This window comes from Dermacentor variabilis, chromosome 8 (assembly GCF_050947875.1).
Source record: "Dermacentor variabilis isolate Ectoservices chromosome 8, ASM5094787v1, whole genome shotgun sequence".
Lineage (NCBI taxonomy): Eukaryota > Metazoa > Arthropoda > Arachnida > Ixodida > Ixodidae > Dermacentor > Dermacentor variabilis.
Genome location: NC_134575.1, coordinates 58,531,150 through 58,550,456, shown reverse-complemented (window position 1 = coordinate 58,550,456; position 19,307 = coordinate 58,531,150). Strand labels below are relative to the sequence as shown.

General features: G+C 45.1%; 1 protein-coding gene across 1 annotated transcript in view; it reads right to left on the bottom strand.

Moving 5' to 3' along the window:
- Positions 1–7,778: 7,778 nt before the first annotated feature.
- LOC142591042 (cytochrome P450 3A11-like) overlaps positions 7,779–19,307 on the bottom strand; it is a 38,663-nt gene continuing 27,134 nt past the window's right edge. Inside the window, exons 11-13 of the mRNA XM_075703420.1 lie at positions 18,438–18,578; positions 12,318–12,483; positions 7,779–7,894 (exon numbers count right to left, since the gene is read on the bottom strand). Coding sequence (XP_075559535.1) covers positions 7,811–7,894; positions 12,318–12,483; positions 18,438–18,578 — 391 coding nt within the window. The 3' untranslated portion in view covers positions 7,779–7,810. The remainder of the gene's footprint in view (positions 7,895–12,317; positions 12,484–18,437; positions 18,579–19,307) is intronic.

The window sequence follows — 19,307 nt, the reverse complement described above, 5'->3', positions numbered from 1 at the left end:
AGCCACAAGTGCGTCTCTCAATTGCGGGACTTGCGAAGAAGACCCTTCAATGAACAATGGCTCTACATCAGTTCACACTGTCATTACTGAACGAGACATGAACAAAAAAAAATGGAGATTTGCACTGATTGATCTGTCTCAGTCACCAGCGCCACAGGCGCTGCTATCATCTCGGCCATACGAGTACCAATTACGTTGAAAGTGTCCCATATAACGACCTCTACGGCAACAGAACTTGACACTGTCATTACTGAACGAGACATATGAACAAAAAACGCAGATTTGCATTGATTCATCTGTCTCAGCCACCAGCTCCACAGACATTGCTATCATCCGGGCCTCACAAGTCACAATTATGTTGAAAGTGTCCCCTATAATGACCCCTACGGCAACAAAACTTGCCACTCTACATTCCGTTGTTAATTACATCGCACAAGCCAAACCTTGAAAGTGGGTTGTTTTCTTTGACTCCAAGTCAGCCCTTCAGATTATGCAGTTAGCCTTACGACGCAAGACCCATGAATAACTGGTCTTTGAGACCAGAGAAGTTCTTCATCAAGCTCTCATAAATGGACATGACATCGTCTTCCAATGGCTTTCTTGGCAATGTGGCATCGTCGGAAACAACCTTGCTGGTGATGCCGTCCCGTCAGTTCATAAAGAAATCGTGACACTTCCTATGCCCTTATAAAGGGAAGACACTGCGAAGGGTCGTTTACTTGTTCAAACCAAGACTGAAACTTTTTGGGACACACCGCCTATCTCTAACTGCCGTCTCCACTGGCTGGATCCTACATTGAGGTTACAGGTTCCATCGAACTTTTTCCTCCGTGATGCAACTTTACTGTGCCGCCTCTCATTACGGGTGGCTTTTACGAAAGCCTACTCATTGTTACTCGTGGAAATGTGAAGAGATGATCAAGCACCGTGTTACGTTTTTGTAATGTCTATGAGAACGAATGCCATGTTCTTCGGATGGTGTTAAACCGATTCGATAGCAGACCATGTTCAGAGGCTGAGATTCTTGGACCATGGCCCCACATTCGCCGGCTCACAAAGCGGTGCGGGCACCACTACGTTTCATGAAATTGACTGGCCTCAGTGACTGAGTATAGCTGCGAGGTTATGGACGTAGCACGTATTCACACTGATAGTACCTTCTTCCCTCCTTCTCCTTTCTTTCTTCCCTAAACAGCCTTGCCTGTCTAAGGTAGCAAACTGGACGTGCGTCTGGTTGACCTTCTTTCCTACCTTTCCTTCCTTCTTTTTTCCCTCTTCTACCTCGTCCTGTTGTCGTTGTTGTGTGACTTCATGTCACAAATACAGCGTCCTGTTTTTTTTTTTACAAAAAGAGGAATTTTGTGAGGATATCTCGCGGTGTGGTATCAGTTTATATGTATTTATGACCACTCGGAACTCGGTATTGTGCAAAAGATGGCAGATAATAATAAATATATCCTAAATAACTGCTTAATTAGCATTTATAGAGGAAACATAGCAATTTGGGAATTGAGCAAATTCCTATCATGAACTCAACAAAAACTTCTCTAAATGAAACCAACTTGAGTGCTAGATCATGCAGTACTTTGGCACTGTGGGCAGCCCAGTATGGCAGTGCCGAAAGAAATATGAAATAATGCACCAGTAATGTCCATCTCTCGATTCTCTTCCTTGCCAGTTCAGACCAAAAGCAGCACAAGCTTCCTCTGGCACAGCCATCATGGTCGTATCCTAGTTTTTTGCATGGTGACGGCAGGAATCGACACGGAGCGTGCTCTATTCTGCTTCCAATCGTGTGGCGGTACCGCAGTTCGGACGATCACCATTTACCAATAGGAGAAAATAAAGAAAGGCTTTATGGATCAGAATCAAGATAACTCGTGATTGTCATAGCTCAGAAAAGAAAGCAGGTGGCGTTTTCTGATAGGGTGGGGAGATCAGCCTCACTGACAGCCTATAGAATTTTCGTTTTGGTTCAGGGCTGATGTCAACCAAAATACTGCTTGCCGTAGTATACCTACGATGATTTTTGTGAAGTTGTTAGGCAACATATGATTGTCGGGCTTCAATTTTGCAAATGCAATACCACCTCTGAAATCGCGGATTAAAACTTTTCTTTATTGGCTGCCAAGCCCCACAGTCTGACAGCAGTTGTGCAAATGTGCCTATCGCAAGCTATCAGTGTAGCGCCCTGTGCTATTTGGTGCGAAAAATAAAACAGCCCGATAACTGCTACATTAGTGATCTCTGGGAACGAAAGGGAAAAGGGGAGGGTCCAAGGCGGCTTGTGCTGGCGCTGAAACACCACCTCACACTCCCCGGAAATTTTCAATATCCTCGCCTTCCTGACCACACCAGGGGAGGGGGGAGGGAGAGGGGCCAATGACACATGATCTTTGAGCCCCGGGTGCCAGACGACCTAGCTACGCCACTTCCAAGTTGTTAAGTGTAATTAAGTGTTTTCATGCTTCGCTGGCTTGCACGGTGCGAAGGAAAATGAGGTCTGTTTCAAATCGCTACGAATGCAAAGTGAACCATAAAAGTAGTTGGCAGTTCAAATCCGCCGGTGGCGTGCGCGTACGAACTCGTTGACTGCGCTACATGTATATCCTTCGCTGAACGTAAAAGGCCTGATCGAAGTTTGTGCATTCCAACTCTCGAGGAATGGTTCCATTCTTTGGGAGCATGAGAAAGTATAAATATACGCGGAGGCGCTGTGGAAATTGCACTGTCGATAAACGGTTAATATCTGGTACGGCAGTCGATCGGCAGTTTCGTCGGCATTGCATGGAAGTACGCTGAAGCCCGCACACTGCAACGACGTGCACACTGCACGTCACTGCACGTCATTGTCGCCCTATTATGACTACGTTAAGTGTCCTGCCTACTAGTTTGTTTCTGAAGCGTACTTAAGAAACCCAAAAGTGCTCAGCCTATACGAGGCGCATATATGATTCCGCAATCGCATTGCTGTTGAAAGGGGTCTTGAAGCGACATGTTCAAATATCGTATTTCTGTAGGAGGGTCGCTTACAATCTTGAGGGACCTTCAGGAATCTTATTGGTGTGGGAAGCGCGCCCATAGAAAGCCTTGAGGCAAATCCATCAAGGATATTGCTGTCGGAGGCTCGCCTATACCAGGTTTGAGTGACCTTCAAGAATATTGTTGGTGTGGGAAGCCTGCCCATAGAACGTTCTGAGGGACCTTCAAGAACCTTAATGGTGTGGGAAGCGTTCCCACAGGCTGTTCTGAGGGATCTTCAGGAATCATATCGGTGTTGGAAGGGTGCCAACAAGAAATCATGAAGGATTGTCAAGAACTCTGTTGGTCCAACAAGATCGCTCTGTCGAATTTTTTTACTGGGAGACCACCTACGGATGCTGAAGAAAGACAGTGTAATTCCCAACTCCACCCCGAACTGGTAGTCCCGGGGGAATATACACCGGCGACAACAAAGTTCAAAGCTCCATTTCACCGCTTCGACAGAAGAGTTGTGAGAAAAAAGCAATTCAACTTCACGAGAGAAAATAAGGTGTGGCTAAAAGAGCTACATGACATGTTAGCTGCTATTGTAATTCGCCCTTCGCTGGCTCCCTTTGCTTCACCAATCACCATTGCTCCAAAGCAAGACGACAGATAGCGGTTATGTACGGATTTCAGAGCAATAAATAACCAAATCCTGTTGATTCCTTTTCTAATGCCAAGGATTTAGGCCATTATCAAAACGAAAAGTTGTACCTGCTTTTTTCGCATAGACTTGTGCAAGGGATTCTGGCTTGTGCCACTCAAAGAAAACACCAATCAATACACCGCATTTACGAATTCATTTGGCATATGCCAATATAACCGCCTTCCTTTATGGATGGAAGGATTCCCGATATTCGTTTCAAAAGATGATGAACGCAGTTTTGAATGCCTACATTGTACGCTTGAGCAATGTCTACGTGGACGACATTATCATACACTCTAAAAGTGAAAAATTGCATGAACAACACTTGGTCATATTCTGGCAGCGTTATTTGATGCTAAGCTAAAAGTTAATTTCGAGAAGAGTGAGTTCTTCAAAACTAAGGTGACACTTCTTGGCAGAGTTTTGGACGGAGCAACGAAGAATACGACAGAAGAATCGGTAGCTCGCATAGCAAAACTAGTAAAGCCATACGACGTACACTCACTTCGAATGTTTCTAGTCTTGGCGGGCCATTTTAGAGCATTGATTCAAGATGATGCTCTCAAAACTCGCTGTCTGACAAGACTGACTCAGAATGATGTTCCCTTTTGTTGAACAGATGAATTCGATGACACCTACCGACAATTGGTCCGAATAATTTTTTCTGATCCTGTGTTGTGCTTACGAGATTGAGAGAGTGATCCCCGCCGCACAGGCTGGTACCGCGGACTGACGACACCGGGGACGATCGTAGCACTCCCAACCTCACGCTGCCCTGAATCTAAACGTCAATCTACGATATTTCCTTTTTTCAAGAAATCTAGGCAAACTGCAGCTGAATACATCACGAATGCACAATGCACGAACACAACTTCTGAATGCCTATAATACTGCCCGCACCATCGGCAAGATAATTTCGTCCAGATAAGATTGCGCACCTCATAAGCCTTGTAGAACTGCTTCCCATCTTTCAATGAAGAATTGCTGGCGCGTCGGCATTGCCGAAAGGTAATCTGTTACAGCAGCAAAAACATTTATACGTAACAATCACGCGTATCTGGCTGGGATTGCCCACTGAGAGGGACTTGGTATGATGCGTCACGTAAATCAAGTGTACTGAAATGTTTCCACTGCTGTTTCCACATGTCATTCATTACTGGCAACGGCTACTGATCCAGCTCACATAGTAAATTTAAATCGACTTTAAAGTCAGGACAAATATTCACGGTGTCATCCTTTTTAAGCAAGGGTACAATGGGCGTAGCCCGCACGGAATGTGGCACCGGCGACTAGGCGCCTAATGCCATGAGCCCATCGAGCTCTTCAGATACCTTGTCGTGTAGAGCGAAAGGAATAGCTTGAGCCTTACAGAACTTGGGCATCGCTCCCTTTTTCAACTGTAGGTTTGCTGCGGGTCTTTTGCTGAAACCTAAGTTCGAACTGGAAAGCATCTGCAAATTCGGCAAACCCGTCAGTAGTGACTTCTGTGATGGCAGACGGCTGTGCAATCAGCGGCTTGGCTGAGAGGCTGAGGACCGCGGAGCCTGTGTCGCTCAGAATGTCTTAACCACATAAACTCGCACTGGGGCAACCATACACGGCTGCACTCTCGTACGTCAACGTCAATAGGAGCTCACTAAAAGCTGGTAATTTTCCGAGGAAGCATGAAAGCTTCGTGCGTGAAGGCCTTAGCGGAGACCAATATTTGTTGTGCTGCTCACATAGCTGTCGGGACACGACGCAGACCGGGGAACCCTTATCAATAAGCATTGATATGTCGACACCTCCCCATATGAATGTGCGTCGAATTGGGGTCTTCACAGTTACTTCTTGCGTCCATCTTAGCGTCCAAATGTGCAGGCTCTCCGCTATGTCTTCATCTGTCTCCCTTTCCTTAACAGCCAGTACTCCGCCGTGTATTCCCCGGGCTCCTTCTCGCGGTCGAGACCTGGCACTTTCTTCGTTCTGGCATTTTTGTGCTAGGTGACCACGTCGAAAGCAATGACAACAACGCGCATTACTTTAACGGCAGGCATTACTGTTGTGTTTTGTGCTGCCACACCTCCCAGATTCGGGCGAAACTTCTTTCGTTGTGGTTGACCGTGCCTTAATTTTAGGCGCCGCCAACACGTCTGCGGCCATTTTATTGGCATCATTATCTACGCGTTCAGCTGACAGTCCCATTGTGCCAGCGCCCTATAAGGACAGATTCATTTTGTCAAGAGCTGTTTCTGCAGTCTACTCCAGTTATCCACACACATTTCTATCCCGTAGCATTCGGTCGAGCAAAATAGCAAAATTTCAGTTGTCGGGAATTCGACGAATTTCAGTAATGAATTCTTGAACAGACTCACTGTCAAGCGGGCAGCGGTTGAAAAAGCGCAAGCTTTCTGTGATCTCATGGTGCTTGGGATCAATAAAATTCGTCCAAGACTTTCACGACGTCTTCGTGTTGCGAAGAATCCGGCTTGTTCGGCGCTACTCTTCCTGCTATTATTTGAACAGCTTGCGTGTTTAAGGTGCCCCCAAAAGCTCCCGTTCTTTGCTGACTCTGTCACGCATACACATACATCTGCCATGATAATATACGCCTTCCAGTTGTGTGTTTCGTAGTCGAAAATGCTGGTGCGCCATCGTCGGTTCGTCATCCCGTCGCGCAGCGCATCTGCGGTCCTGTGCGTGAAAGATTTTGCTGGGGATTTCATTGCTTTTCTCGCCGCCACTGTTACATCGTTTGGTGGACACTGGGTTCGACGAAGACGAGGTACACGCAAGCTGAGAAGCTGGAAGAATGGACGTTTATTTCCGTTTATGTCGCAATGTAACGACAAGTGTGGGAAAGAGGGGAAGGTAACCAAGGTGAGGAAACATAAGATCGGCAGCCAAAATGGCACGTGTAGTTGTCGGCATCAGTTGAGCCAAGAAAGGAAAGAAGAATAATGCAGGTACAACAATTTTCTTGAGTAATTATAGCCGGAATACCTTAGGGTTCTGAAATTATTAGCGTCAATCTCTTGTACGCTTTGAAGTGGTTATGTACTCCTTACTTGGAAGGACGCAATGTTTTGAATTGCCATCTACCGTCTTGTTATGTAGGTTCAAAAGCTAGCTATATGATTTGCATATTAATTGTCAATTTACTACATCAAGACATCTTAAGACGTGTTAAAAATGATCTTCAGTGTTAAAAGCAACTCCAAGAAACTTGTTTTATTATACAAGCTTGTACTTTAAAAATTTTAATGGTTTTTCTGAAACACTCGTTATATACACTAACTGCAAGGTACTATCACACGATTTGGCAACGATAAAAGTTGAAATCCCACCTTATACAGTACGCAGTAAATGAAAAAAAGGAAAATTATATAGAAAAGAAACACACAAAACAAAAACACTAGTTCATCATGATTCCAATATGAGGTTAGGTGTTGTATTCTCTCTTTCTTTTGGGTAAATATGTTCCCCATAGTTGCTCTTTAAATTCAATCGAATTGATTTCGCTTCCAGACGCATTAATTTTATGTCCCATTTCTTATGGGCCCCAATTCAGAAAGCTTTTCTTTCTAAAGACTGTTTGCGATTGACTGACAACCTCAGACAATAATAATGCTACGAAGAGTTGAGACAAAATGAGTTTGCTCACAGGGGGTGGATGATGGTGGTAGCGCAGCCTGGCACCTAAAGCTCTTCGTTCTCTCCGTCCTTTATTCTGCCTCACTTCCTTTCGTATCTATGTAACAAAATTTCCTTAGAGCGTCAAGATTAAATGGAATCTAATTTGTTATAGCGAACAGTTGCAGTAACACCTTTTAGAGTAGACGGGCCCTAGTCTTTCTTACAGTCGTTTGATGATGTCTAGGCGATTGCTACGCATTGTGCAATCGCGAGATACGCCATATAAGAAGGACGGAGAAGACTGAAACTATGCGATTACTGAGACCGGAGCAGCTTGAATTGCTATATTCACATGGTAGCTGCAGCATCGAGGTCCTACATTAGAAGTCATCAATATAGCTCGCGCATGCGGTGAGTTATGAGTGAATATCGCCGTTAAAACAGAAAAATCAACAAAATGACATAAAACAGTCGTAAATCATAACGAAAATGCCCTAGATTCGCCCTTTATTTCAACGTCCTTCCTTAGGCTTCAAGTTTCTTGAGTTTGACCCATACACCTTCCTTGGGATAACCCAGCAACGTCGCTGCAGCGTATTTTGGTGGCTCCTGAAGGAAAAGCAAAAGAGAGGAAAAGAAAAACTTGTATAAGTACTTGGCCAACTCGGATATTAGTGTCTTACTAATAAATTTATTATACTGATTTATTTGGTACGAAGAAAATGGTACATTTGGTTATAGCGGTATGTGTACTTGTTGAGCTTTACGTTATGGAGCTGGGCTACTAAGCACGTCGTCGCGGGATCGAGTCCCGGCCACGCGGCCGCATTTTGATGGGGGCGAAATGCGAGAACCCACGTTCACTTAGATTTAGGTGCACGTTAAATAATCCCCAGGCGGTCAGTTTTTCGAGAACTCCCACTACAGCGTACCTCATAATCAGATCGTGGTTCTGGCACGCAAAGCCCTACAACTTTGTTCACTCGTTCACCTTTCTCGCGAGATCGATTTGCACTGGCTGACAAATGTTAGATGTTATCGCTTAGCACAGGACGAGTCTGCGTGCATTTCTCGAATGTTATCAAAGGTTCTATTCGTTGTCTGTTTTTACCTGCACCTCCGCGGGGTCGAATCCCGGTCACGGCAGCCGCATGTCGATGGGGGCGAAATGCGAAAACACCGGTGTACTTAGATTTAGGTGCACGTTAAAAGAACCCCAGGTGGCGGAAATTTGCGGAATCCCACACTACGGCGTGCCTCATAATGAGAAAGTGGTTTTGGCACGTAAAACCCCATAATTAATTTTTTTTACCGGCACTTTGTGTTGTCTGATTGTAAGCGCGACGCCTATTCTGTAGTGCTCTCTGGAAGAAACGCAGGCAGTAACGATTAATCCGGAATTTTTGATGAGTCATGTATTGAACCCGACGCACTTAACCCGCAGAGAAGACTTTCGACGATCGCCGACTGAGCTCGCAGCTATCGTGGTACTTTGAGTTCAGCCTGTTTTGGGGGCACAGGTTCACCTAATAAATAGTTAATTTTGTGTCCTTGACCTTTCCTACCACGTGACAATAGTTCATTTTGTAGCCCGTTCTTTTCGTGGATAAGGACGTGGGGGTGGTGCGATTATTTTATGAACGTGATTTCCATCAATAACATAGTCACTAAGATGACCCGATGCTTCTTTGAGCGTTAACTACAGTTAAAAAATTATCAACAGTTGTCATGGTAATCTAATGTATCTAGAGTCCATGGTCTATTTTAAACCAAAGATTTATTTACCTACCTATACGCTACACGTTTGCCTACGTTTACTTGCCTACAACTTATACTGTATAGGAAGAAAGTAAAGACACTTGTACAGGTCACAATTAGTCGTGTGGTACTTAAATAAAGAGCTTTCATTGAAGCTTGGCTTTCAGCATGCCTAGAGGGAGGCAAAGGCGGCAATATCATTACTAGTATGAATAAGATAGTTAAAGTGGCTGAGGAGTTCTATAGAGATTTATAAAGTACCAGTGCCACCCACGGCGATAATGGAAGAGGGAAGAGGAACCTAGAGGAATTTGACATCCCACAAGTAACGCCGGAAGAAGTAAAGAAAGCTTTGGGAGCTATGCAAAGCCGGAAGGCAGCTGGGGAGAATCAACTAACGGCAGATTCGTTAAAGGATGATGGGCAGATTCTTCTAGGAAAGCAGGCCACCCTGTATACGCAATGCCTCATGAATTCGAGCGTACCAAAATCATGGCACCACGCCAACATAATCTTAATCAATAAGGGGACGCCAAAGCCTTTAAAATTATAGACCCATCAGCTTACTGTCCGTTGCCTACAAAGTATTTACTAAGGTAATCTAAAAGAGAATAATGAACACCTTAGACTTCTCTCAACGAAAGGACGAGGCAGGATTTCGTAAAGGCTACTCAACAATAGACCACATTCAGACTATCAATCAGGTGATAGAGAAATTCGCGGAATATAACCAACCCTTATATACAGCCTTCATTGATTAAGAGAATGCATTTCATTCAGTCGAAACTTCAGCGGTCATGCAGGAATTACGGAATCACGGGGTAGACGAGCCGTATGTAAAAATATTGAAAGACATCGATAGCGGTTCCACAGCCACCGTAGTCCTCCATAAAGAAAGCAACACAATCCCAATAAAGAAAGGCGTCAGGCAGTGAGATACGATCTCTCCAATGCTATTCGCAGCGTGTTTACAGGAGGTATTCAGAGACCTGGATTAGGAAGCACTGGGGATAAGAGCTTATGGAGAATACCTTAGGAACTTGCGATTCGCTGATGATATTGCCTTGCTTAGGAACTCGGGGGACCAATGCAAGCTAACTGACCTGGACAGGCAAAGCAAAAGGGTGGGTCTAAAACTTAATCTGGTGAAAACTAAAGTAATGTTTAACAGTCTCGGAAGAAAACAGCAGTTTACGATAGGTAGCGAGGCACTGGAAGTGGTAAGGACCCGGAATACATCTATTTAGGGCAGGTAGTGACCGCGGATCCGCATCATGAGACGGAAATAATCTGAAGAATAAGAATGGGCTGGGTTGCGTTGGGCAGGCATTCCCAGATCATAAACCGCAGGTTGCCATTATCCCTCAAGAGAAAAGTGCGTAACAGCTGTGTCTTACCAGTACTCACGTGCGGGGCAGAAACCTAGAGGCTCACGAAAAGGGTTCTACTTAAATTGAAGACGACGCAACGAGCTATGCAAAGAAGAATAATTGGTGTAACGTTAAGGAGGGGTAAAAAGAGAGCAGATTGGGTGAGGGAACAAACGCGAGTTAATGACATCTTAGTTGAAATCAAGAAAAAGAAATGGGACATGGGCAGGACATATAATGAGGAGGGAAGATAGCCGATGGTCATTAAGGGTTACGGACTGGATTCCAAGAGAAGAGAAGCATAGCAGGGGGCGGCAGAAGGTTAGGTGGACGGAGGAGATTAAGAAGTTTGCAGGGACAACACGGCCACCATAAGCACGTTACCGAGGTAGTTGGAAAAATATGGGAGAGGCATTTGCCCTAGAGTTGGCGTAGTCAGGCTGATGATGATGATAATAGAGAGAGAGAGAGAGAGAGAGACATACGACCTTTAATGATGTGCTGGCGGGATCTGCAGAATTTTGAATTTACGTGAATGTTGTAGCATATCAGAAACCAGGCACTGGCTGTTAAAATCCTCAGATATGCACAAGGGCCACTGGTAATTACATTTATACACGGCGCATTTAAGTGAAAGAAATTAAGCCATTTATTATCGTCACTCAATGTGCATGAACTATCCAAAAAATATGCTAAAGTTATTTATAGGTGATTGAGCAGTCGCCGGAATCGACAAGGTAGGAGGAGGAAAAATAGACGGAAAGACAGTGAGCAGAAATGACAAGGCTGCGAATAACTCATTTAGGGCAGTATCTACATTGCCCCAATAAAATTATCCGCACCACCCAAAAAATGATTACAACTCCATAGCGGCTTGCATTTCGGTATTTTTAATCATAACGCTTGGCTGAATATTAAATCTTAAGCTTATTATAGGCAAAGTAGGTCTGGATAAAGCCTTAAGGTCGTATTCCTGCGGAACCGTACCACACGAAGTTTAATAAATCAAAAACTTTTGTATGTTATATTGAATAAAATGATGCGAAATGCTTGCGGTTATTCAGTTCTGTACAGATGGCATGGTGAATGGCATGGGCTACGGTGTATGGAATAACTTGAGCGGTACCGTACCGCTGCATTTCGGATGCGGGTGAATTGAGTATTGTCTAGTGATGAAGTGATAATCAGAGCACCATAATACGAATGTATTTTGTGAATCGTTTGTATTCATTGTGAAAAATTTCCCATAGGCTTAGAAACTGTGACAAACCGTTTCAAACTTATTCTACAAGGAAGAGGCAACTGCACGCTTCCTGCCACCTAGCAGAGTGAATGATGTGATGTCCTAAACTTAAAAATCCGACGGTTCAAGTAGCCTTCGACTCTAAGTCGTTCTTTTCTTGAGCTTATCTAGTACAATCATGCAATCACGTACGATATTCGAGTACTTGGCACTCTACGAAGCTCTGAGCTCAGAATAGCGCCTTTGGTAACTAGGTAACGCATGATGATTTAAGAAATGCTTAGTAACGTTTCTGACATTGGATAAATAGCTTGGTGAATGGTAGCGGCCACGTGATTTGCCCAGGACAACAGCTCGTCGGTGGCTGCCGCCGACCTTACGGTGCAACGTTTTGAGGTCGCAACATTGGTCACCACGGGTGTTATCAGTTCACTTTCACATAGATTTTGTCTCCTTGGCCGTGAGCCATAGCTATGAACCATACTACTCTACCTTAAAAAAACAGGAAGATGGCAGGCTTTGGGGGATTTATTAGCTTTCTTGGAGCAATTATGGTTAATATGTTCTACCTTCAGTAATGCAGATGGAATGGCAGGCTGTGGGGGTTATAGTAGCTTTGGCTGAAAAATTAGGGTCATGGCGGTGGCTGATTGGTACTCACGTCTTTGTACTTTCCGCTGGGCAGTAACCTGTACCGCTTCACAAGCAGGGCGAGAGTGAGGGTGAGCTCCATCTGCGAGAGCGCAGTTGCCATGCATCTGCGTGGTCCGAATCCGTACGGAAAGTACGACATCGGCTGTATGCTGTCCTTGTTGTCCTTGCTGAACCTGCGCCAGTGTGTAGTCGAGGGTTAATTTGAAAGAATAGGACTGCACATGCACTTATACTATCAGCCTCGGGTCTGCAAAATGGCGGTGATATTCGCAATCTCTTCGGTGGTTCTCTGCGAGCCTCGCGTGCGTTTGCTCGGACAAAGCCACCGGGAGTTCCCTAATTGGTTTAGTGATAAAAGCCGTTACGGCATTATAACATACGTCATAGTATGAATGTTGGCACATGGTGCCGCTAAGATGACTGAAGAAAATTATTTTAGTCCGCATAGCATTTCTTGTCTACTTCAGCCGTAATCAATCAATCAATCAATCAATCAATCAATCAATCAATCAATCAATCAATCAATCTATCTATCTATCTATCTATCTTCTTACCCCAACTAAATTGACGAAGTTCTTTGCCTGCTTGGGCCGTTAAGTGTGTTCTCCTGTTCGAGATGCCGTCATGGTCGTTCCAGTACTGAACTTGCAGCTTCGTGATCTTATTCGCGTCATGAAGTCGTCGTTACGCCATCTTACCCTGACCCAGTCGCCCAAGTTGTCAATAGCTTGGGCTAATACTTATGAGCTCATGTTCGTGATGCTATCGCGGTCGTTTCACCGCCATCATTTCAGCTTTGTTATGCGACAGTCATCATGCCGTTGTACTAAAAGTCATTGTGGTCATATAATCGTAATGCGTTCGTTGTCATACTGCCATAGTGTTGCCGTCGGGGTCATTCAACCATCGTCATTGCTCGGGATCGGACTCTTCTCATGCTGTCGTCGTCATGCTTTCTACTCCGACCAAGTGGACCGAATAGCTTGGGTCATTGGGTATGCGTTCAGGGGCGTGATGCCGTCGTTATCATTGCATCGTCGTCATTGCAGCTTTGTCATCTGACTCTCCTCATGCCGTCGTCTTCACGCTCTCGATTTACCATCGTCAGCACTTCAGCAACGTTACCCCCATCGTTATGGTGTCGTTGTTGTCATACAGCCTTCATCATTTCATTGACGTCATTTTTTGTGGTGTAGTATGGTAATAATAATGTCATTCAATCATGATTATGGCACCCTTGTCACGCCGTCATCGTCAGTCGCTATCATGCCTGCTTTCTCTGGCCGTCGTCGTGAAGTCGTCGTGATTGTACCATCATCGTCCCGCCAGCTACGGCCTCCGGCTCTGGTCATACCGTCGTCGTCAAGTCATCATCGTCATACGGGTGTTGTGATAAAGTAATCGTCCCGCGATTCCCATCGTACACTCTTCGTTATCCCAATGTGATAATGCCGTTGTCTTGTCTTCTTGGTAGTGCTGTCGTTTTTCGATCGCTCTCACGTCAGTATGATCATCCCATTGTCGCCATGCCATAGTTGCCACATCGACGCATCGACGTCATTTCTTTTTCGTCATTTTATCGTAATCATGCTGTCATCGCTCTATCGTTAATATGTGGCCGTCATGATGTCATCGTCATCATTGCATAATGGTCACAGAAGCTTTATCATGTACCCGTTATAATGCCGCCGTCGCCATGCCATCTCGGTCATGCAATGGTCGTCATTCGAGCTTCTTCATCGGATTGTCGTCATACAGTCGTTGTCAACCCATCGTCGTCATCACATTAGACAGTTTTAGTTTCACGTACGTAAAGGCTTCGCTTACGTAGAGCTGTTACGTGTGAGCAGTGAGCCTGCGCAGAACGCAAAGTTTTTCCGTGAGTCACGCGGGCGTACATGAGACCCAGAAGATTGCGTGCGTTCCTTGCGCGGTGGTCTCGCGAGATCTCGAACAAGCGAGAGCATCATTGCAAGATGGCAGCCAAACACGCCCACGAGGCAGTTCCGCGTCTTCGTTTTTTCTAAAAACGGCTTGGATTTCTTGCGAGACTTAAGGGAGTGCAAGCCGTTCGAGGACAACATGCGGTATAGCACTTCTAGGCATTGCGAAGCTCCGATCGACGCAAGAACACACTTTTACGTGTTTCGCGCACCAATCCAACTCGACTGACTTGGATTTGATTTGTCTTGGATGTCAATGGCTACAGCAGTGCTTATACTTGGCGATAGATGGCGATACATGGTTGCTTTTGGTAAAGCCCCTCAATTTTTCAAAAGTAGCGCCATTCTTAGATCTTTCCGACACCCCGCTCACCCTGGCGCCTCCTCCTCCACGCCTCCTGTCTCCCCAGCCTCCTCCGCTCCCCCATTGGCCAATCTGTGTCACGTGGAAGCAGGCGCCGCGCTTTTGTATATTTTTTTCTTTCCAGCGCGGAGCAGGCGCCGCGCTTTTGTATATTTTTTCTTTCCAGCGCGCGCCGACCTCCATTGTTGGGCCTGCGCGACGAAAGTACGGCAGGCGGACTGACGGAGTGCGTTAGCGTTATACAATGTGCATGGCCGAGAACATAATTGCGATGCCATGCTGCTGCGCCTTCGGTTGCCGCAACAGACACAGCGAGGGCAAAAAGTTTTTTGCTTTGCCGTCCGGCGAACGCAACGCAAAAAGAAGTGTGGAGTCGCAGGATCGGGCGGGCTGACTTCGAGGAAGTGGCAAAGAACGCACGGCTTAATGAAGTAAGGGCCACGGCTACTCACAACCTCTTATTTCGAGCCTAGTTCACGCCTTCCGCTTCGAAAAAGTGTGTGTTCATGCTCTGCGTGGTTTTTAGCGCGTTGTCTGACTTTTTTTTTTCGAATGTGCTCTCTTTGTTCCATGTAGTTTCGTCTTGCGGTGAAATGCACGCATCTGCAGCTGGCCTGTGACATAAAAGCGACTTTATTCAGGGTGTGTTTTGAGCTCCACCAGAAGTTCGCACATTCTCGACGCTTTTGCAAGGCTCAGTATGACTTACGATGCAGTCTTAGCTTCGAATGTACGCCCGGATGTATTGCTTTGGTTTGTGGTGATCAACGTTTTTAACGTTCCGAAGCGACTAAAGCTAAAAGGTTGTAGTGGATGGCTCCGGATAACTTTATCTAGCTCGCCTGGGGATGTTTAACGTGCACTTTGATCGTAGAGTCGTACGTGGGCCGGTAAATTCCCCGTTGGCGTTTCATAATACTCGCGCGCTAGCGCTGCTTTAGAAGTTGGCGCCTCGGCGCGATTGTATTTCTTCAATAAATTTTATTTACTAGTTGTTACAACTTGTCATTATTTCGTATTATTGACGGCGCCTCCAGGGCACCAAAGCGGCAACGGGAACACCAAAGCTAGAACCAGGGCTGGATGGGGCTCGCCGAAGCCTGTGCATGCCAAGGGGGTATAAGGTCGCGGACAGCCAATTTTGTATGCGAACACTCCCTGCGACGCCTGCATTAGTGTAATGTTACGTGCTCTTCAGAGGCCTGCGTTAGCCATTACATGTGCCTTCCTGGAGCAGTACTTGTAAAAAAGAACAATATATCGTCACGATTACCAAAGCAACCCGCAATGAAAAAAAGCGGCCCTGTTGCCAGGCATTGCTGACCGCACACAGCCGGAATCTCTCATGCGCCGACCGAAGAAAAGTGTCCTGCAGGTACATGAATGAACCTACGAAACCACGTACACATACTTTAACGCTGTCAACACCTGAAACTTTGGTAATTACGCGCGTGTTTGAGTACACCGCGTGCTTGCGTCGTGTTTCAGCAACATGAACTCTCAACGTCGCGCGCTTTACGCCTTAAATACGCCTTGAATAATAGTAATTTTCTCTATTTCTTCCGCAATTCCAAGACGAAATTCTAAAGGCCAGTTACCGACTGACGAACAAAGATCTCGATTGAAAAAACTGCTCCGCAGGGCTCGAACGAACTTTTCTGTGGATTTCCTCCCGTAGCGTGTTAGCCGTCGTCTGCTACGGAAGGCCCACCACCGGCGGCGCCACCGTCGAGGCCGCGCCGAGCGGAGGAGGAGGGAAGCGAATGGCGCTACTTTGGAAGATTGAGGGGCTTTAGCTTTTGGCGTGCGTCGCGTACGTGTAGCTAAAAGCGTTACAGGTGCAGTGCCCTTATGGTACGTAGAGCTTTCCCGTTTGCATGCGTGAAGTCTCTGCGTGCGTGTAACTAAAACTGCCTATCGTCCAAATGCTTTTTTTGTCACTTTATCCTCCTTATACAATCTTTGTAATTTAAGAACTGGCATGCCTATGTCGTCATGCCATCGTCGTTGTAGGCCTTTGTCACTCGATCGATATCATTCTTACTTATTCAATCGTTACTGCGTCAGCGTCATAGAGTCACTTTTGAACGGGAGTGCCATAGCTAAGTGGGACAATAGCGGGGTATGTAGATTATAGCCAAGTCAACGAATGTCCGAGGATCACCATTACACTTCTTAAACAAACGGAACTTCAGGAATATTGTCTGTTGCTGCATTGCTCGATGGCTATTCGCATTATCACTGACAGCCATCGATAGATGAGTTCTGCCGCAATTCTTTTTGCTTTAAGGTGTTTACGTCATTTTTTTTCACGTAACTGGTCTGATTTGAAGGAACCAATGGCCGATTGAATGTGCTTAACTCAAAGCCTAGTGACTGCGTGAGTGCGAATCGAGAAATGAACAAGAGAAACAAACCAGAGCGAAACACATTCAAAACACTGACTGCCGAACAAGCATACGTTAAACGAGAAAGACCTGGCAACATAAGAGATCGCTTAAGGTACGCTGCTCAACAGCTATGGATTATTTTCTTATTTTTGACTTCCTAGTAGCAATGTAAATGAAATTAACATGAGTTAGCCGGCTGGTGCTAGCTCGCGTTGTTGGGTACATACAATATGTTCATTATCTATAAGGAGTAATTTTCTTGTCTCAAAAACTAAACGACCAACCACAGAAAAGCTGTTAACATCAACATTTAGGGAGACATTGGTATTCACTAGTGCATATATATTTATCAGTTTGTCAGGATAATTTGTCCCTTGTTTAGCATATCTATCGCCAAACTTTTGGTAGAGCCTTTTAAAGACACAAAACCATACAATCGAATTTATTACATGTCACGATTGCACCAATGAAGTGTATATTGTTAACGGTGTGATTGAAGGTACTCATTGCTCCCGCAGAACAAATTTATCAACTGCGGAACCAGCACTCTCGGGCCTCAAGGATATCTATACACGCATACTTATGAACATTGTACATAATTATTTAAGTCTTCAAAGCGGCTGTCTGAAGTCTAGCAACAAAGGCGCGTTCCGAGTTGGTCTTTTTTGTTAATTATATGATGTAACAGATGCTGGCGCCTTTGGGTGACGCCGGCTGCTCCTGGGTCACAAGGCAAGCGAAAAGAAACGGCGAGAAGTTGTGAAAAACGCTAGTACAGTAACAAAGCACATTGTTCGGCACAGGAGTCTAGGAAGCCACAGAAAATAAGCCACGCGCTTTTCTCTGTGACTAAACAAAAGTACTTCGAATTGTCTGAGAAAATATACTGAAAATTTGTTTCGCGCACGTGAGGACGAAATGCAAGTGCAAATGCATAACAAATTGACCACATAACGTCATAAATTAATAGTTTGAGGCTGACACGAGGCGTGTATCATCTGTAACATGGTGACTTTTGCATGAGAGGAGACTGATGTTTAATTTAAACCTGAGATATTGGAGCTACATGGCTTTCCCTCAACGTAGAAGAGAGAAGAGAAGAACAGAGAGCGAACAGAGAAGTCGGGATAATGGACACCGGAACAGGACAGCTTTCTCATATTAGTTTTCACTGAATTTCATATGGTGGCTAGCCACACAACTCTGAGACCATTGTGCTTTTTTTTGTCAACACGTTGACACCTGTTTTTCATATATCTGTGCAATGTATGGCTCAGAAAAATATTTCACGGCTTATCTTTCCTGATTTGTAAGTCTGTCGTGCAGTCCATCTTCGCTTTCGTTACGTTCATTTGACAACGCATTTATTTGAACATACTACGATAGTTTTACTATATAATCTTAAGTTAAAGAAAGCCTTATCGTATTACCGTTCAGGGTCAAACTTCTTCGGTTCAGGCCACAGCACGGGGTCGTAGTGAATTTCAAGGGTAGGAACTGAAACATTCATGCCTTTTAAAATGCGAACCCCGTTGTACTCGTAGTCTTCGTCACATATCCTGCGTATCGAGCTGCAAAGACACAGAAATTAGAAATTTTTTATTTGACACTACGAATGAAACATCAGACAAAATAATGACCCCCAAAGGATCCGATAGCCACTGTGGATAAGCGAAGCACAAGAGGATTTTGCAGATCTTCGGCTTCAGTGACTCTAACTACAGTGGTCTTTGCCACAATAACACGACAAGCTCATGGCTTTTCTTGATAAGGAACGTTACCTTCCTTATGGTTCTACGTAAATCCCGCCCGACACTACGAATTAAACCCCAACAGGTCTCTGAGAAATATTTGCAGTGAAAGGAAACTTTTTCCTAGTATGGGGATGGAACCCGCTATAGCAGCTTTTCCGAAGGAGTGTACGCCGCCAACTGAGCTAACCAGTGCTCGTGTTAGTGATCGGACGGGGGATAATTAGTCGACAATCATTCAATCAATTAGTCCATGAAACAGAAAATAAATTTAGTGGAAATTATAATACTGGAGAATGTTCCACCAAAGGGAACGTTCAGTACAGCTATGAAAATAGAAAGAAAACCCATAAAGTGTCTACAAAAGGAAGCATTGAAAGTTGAGGAAGATAACGTCAGTTCAGGAATTCCATCGTGTTCTAATTAGCTGATTATTGAAGAACATTGTTGGACTATGGCTCCTATGCATGCTCTAAAGGCGCATGAACCTTTAACAATGTCAGAATTTTCCGCTAGAACGTCCTGAACACAAATCGAAGATAGCGTGCG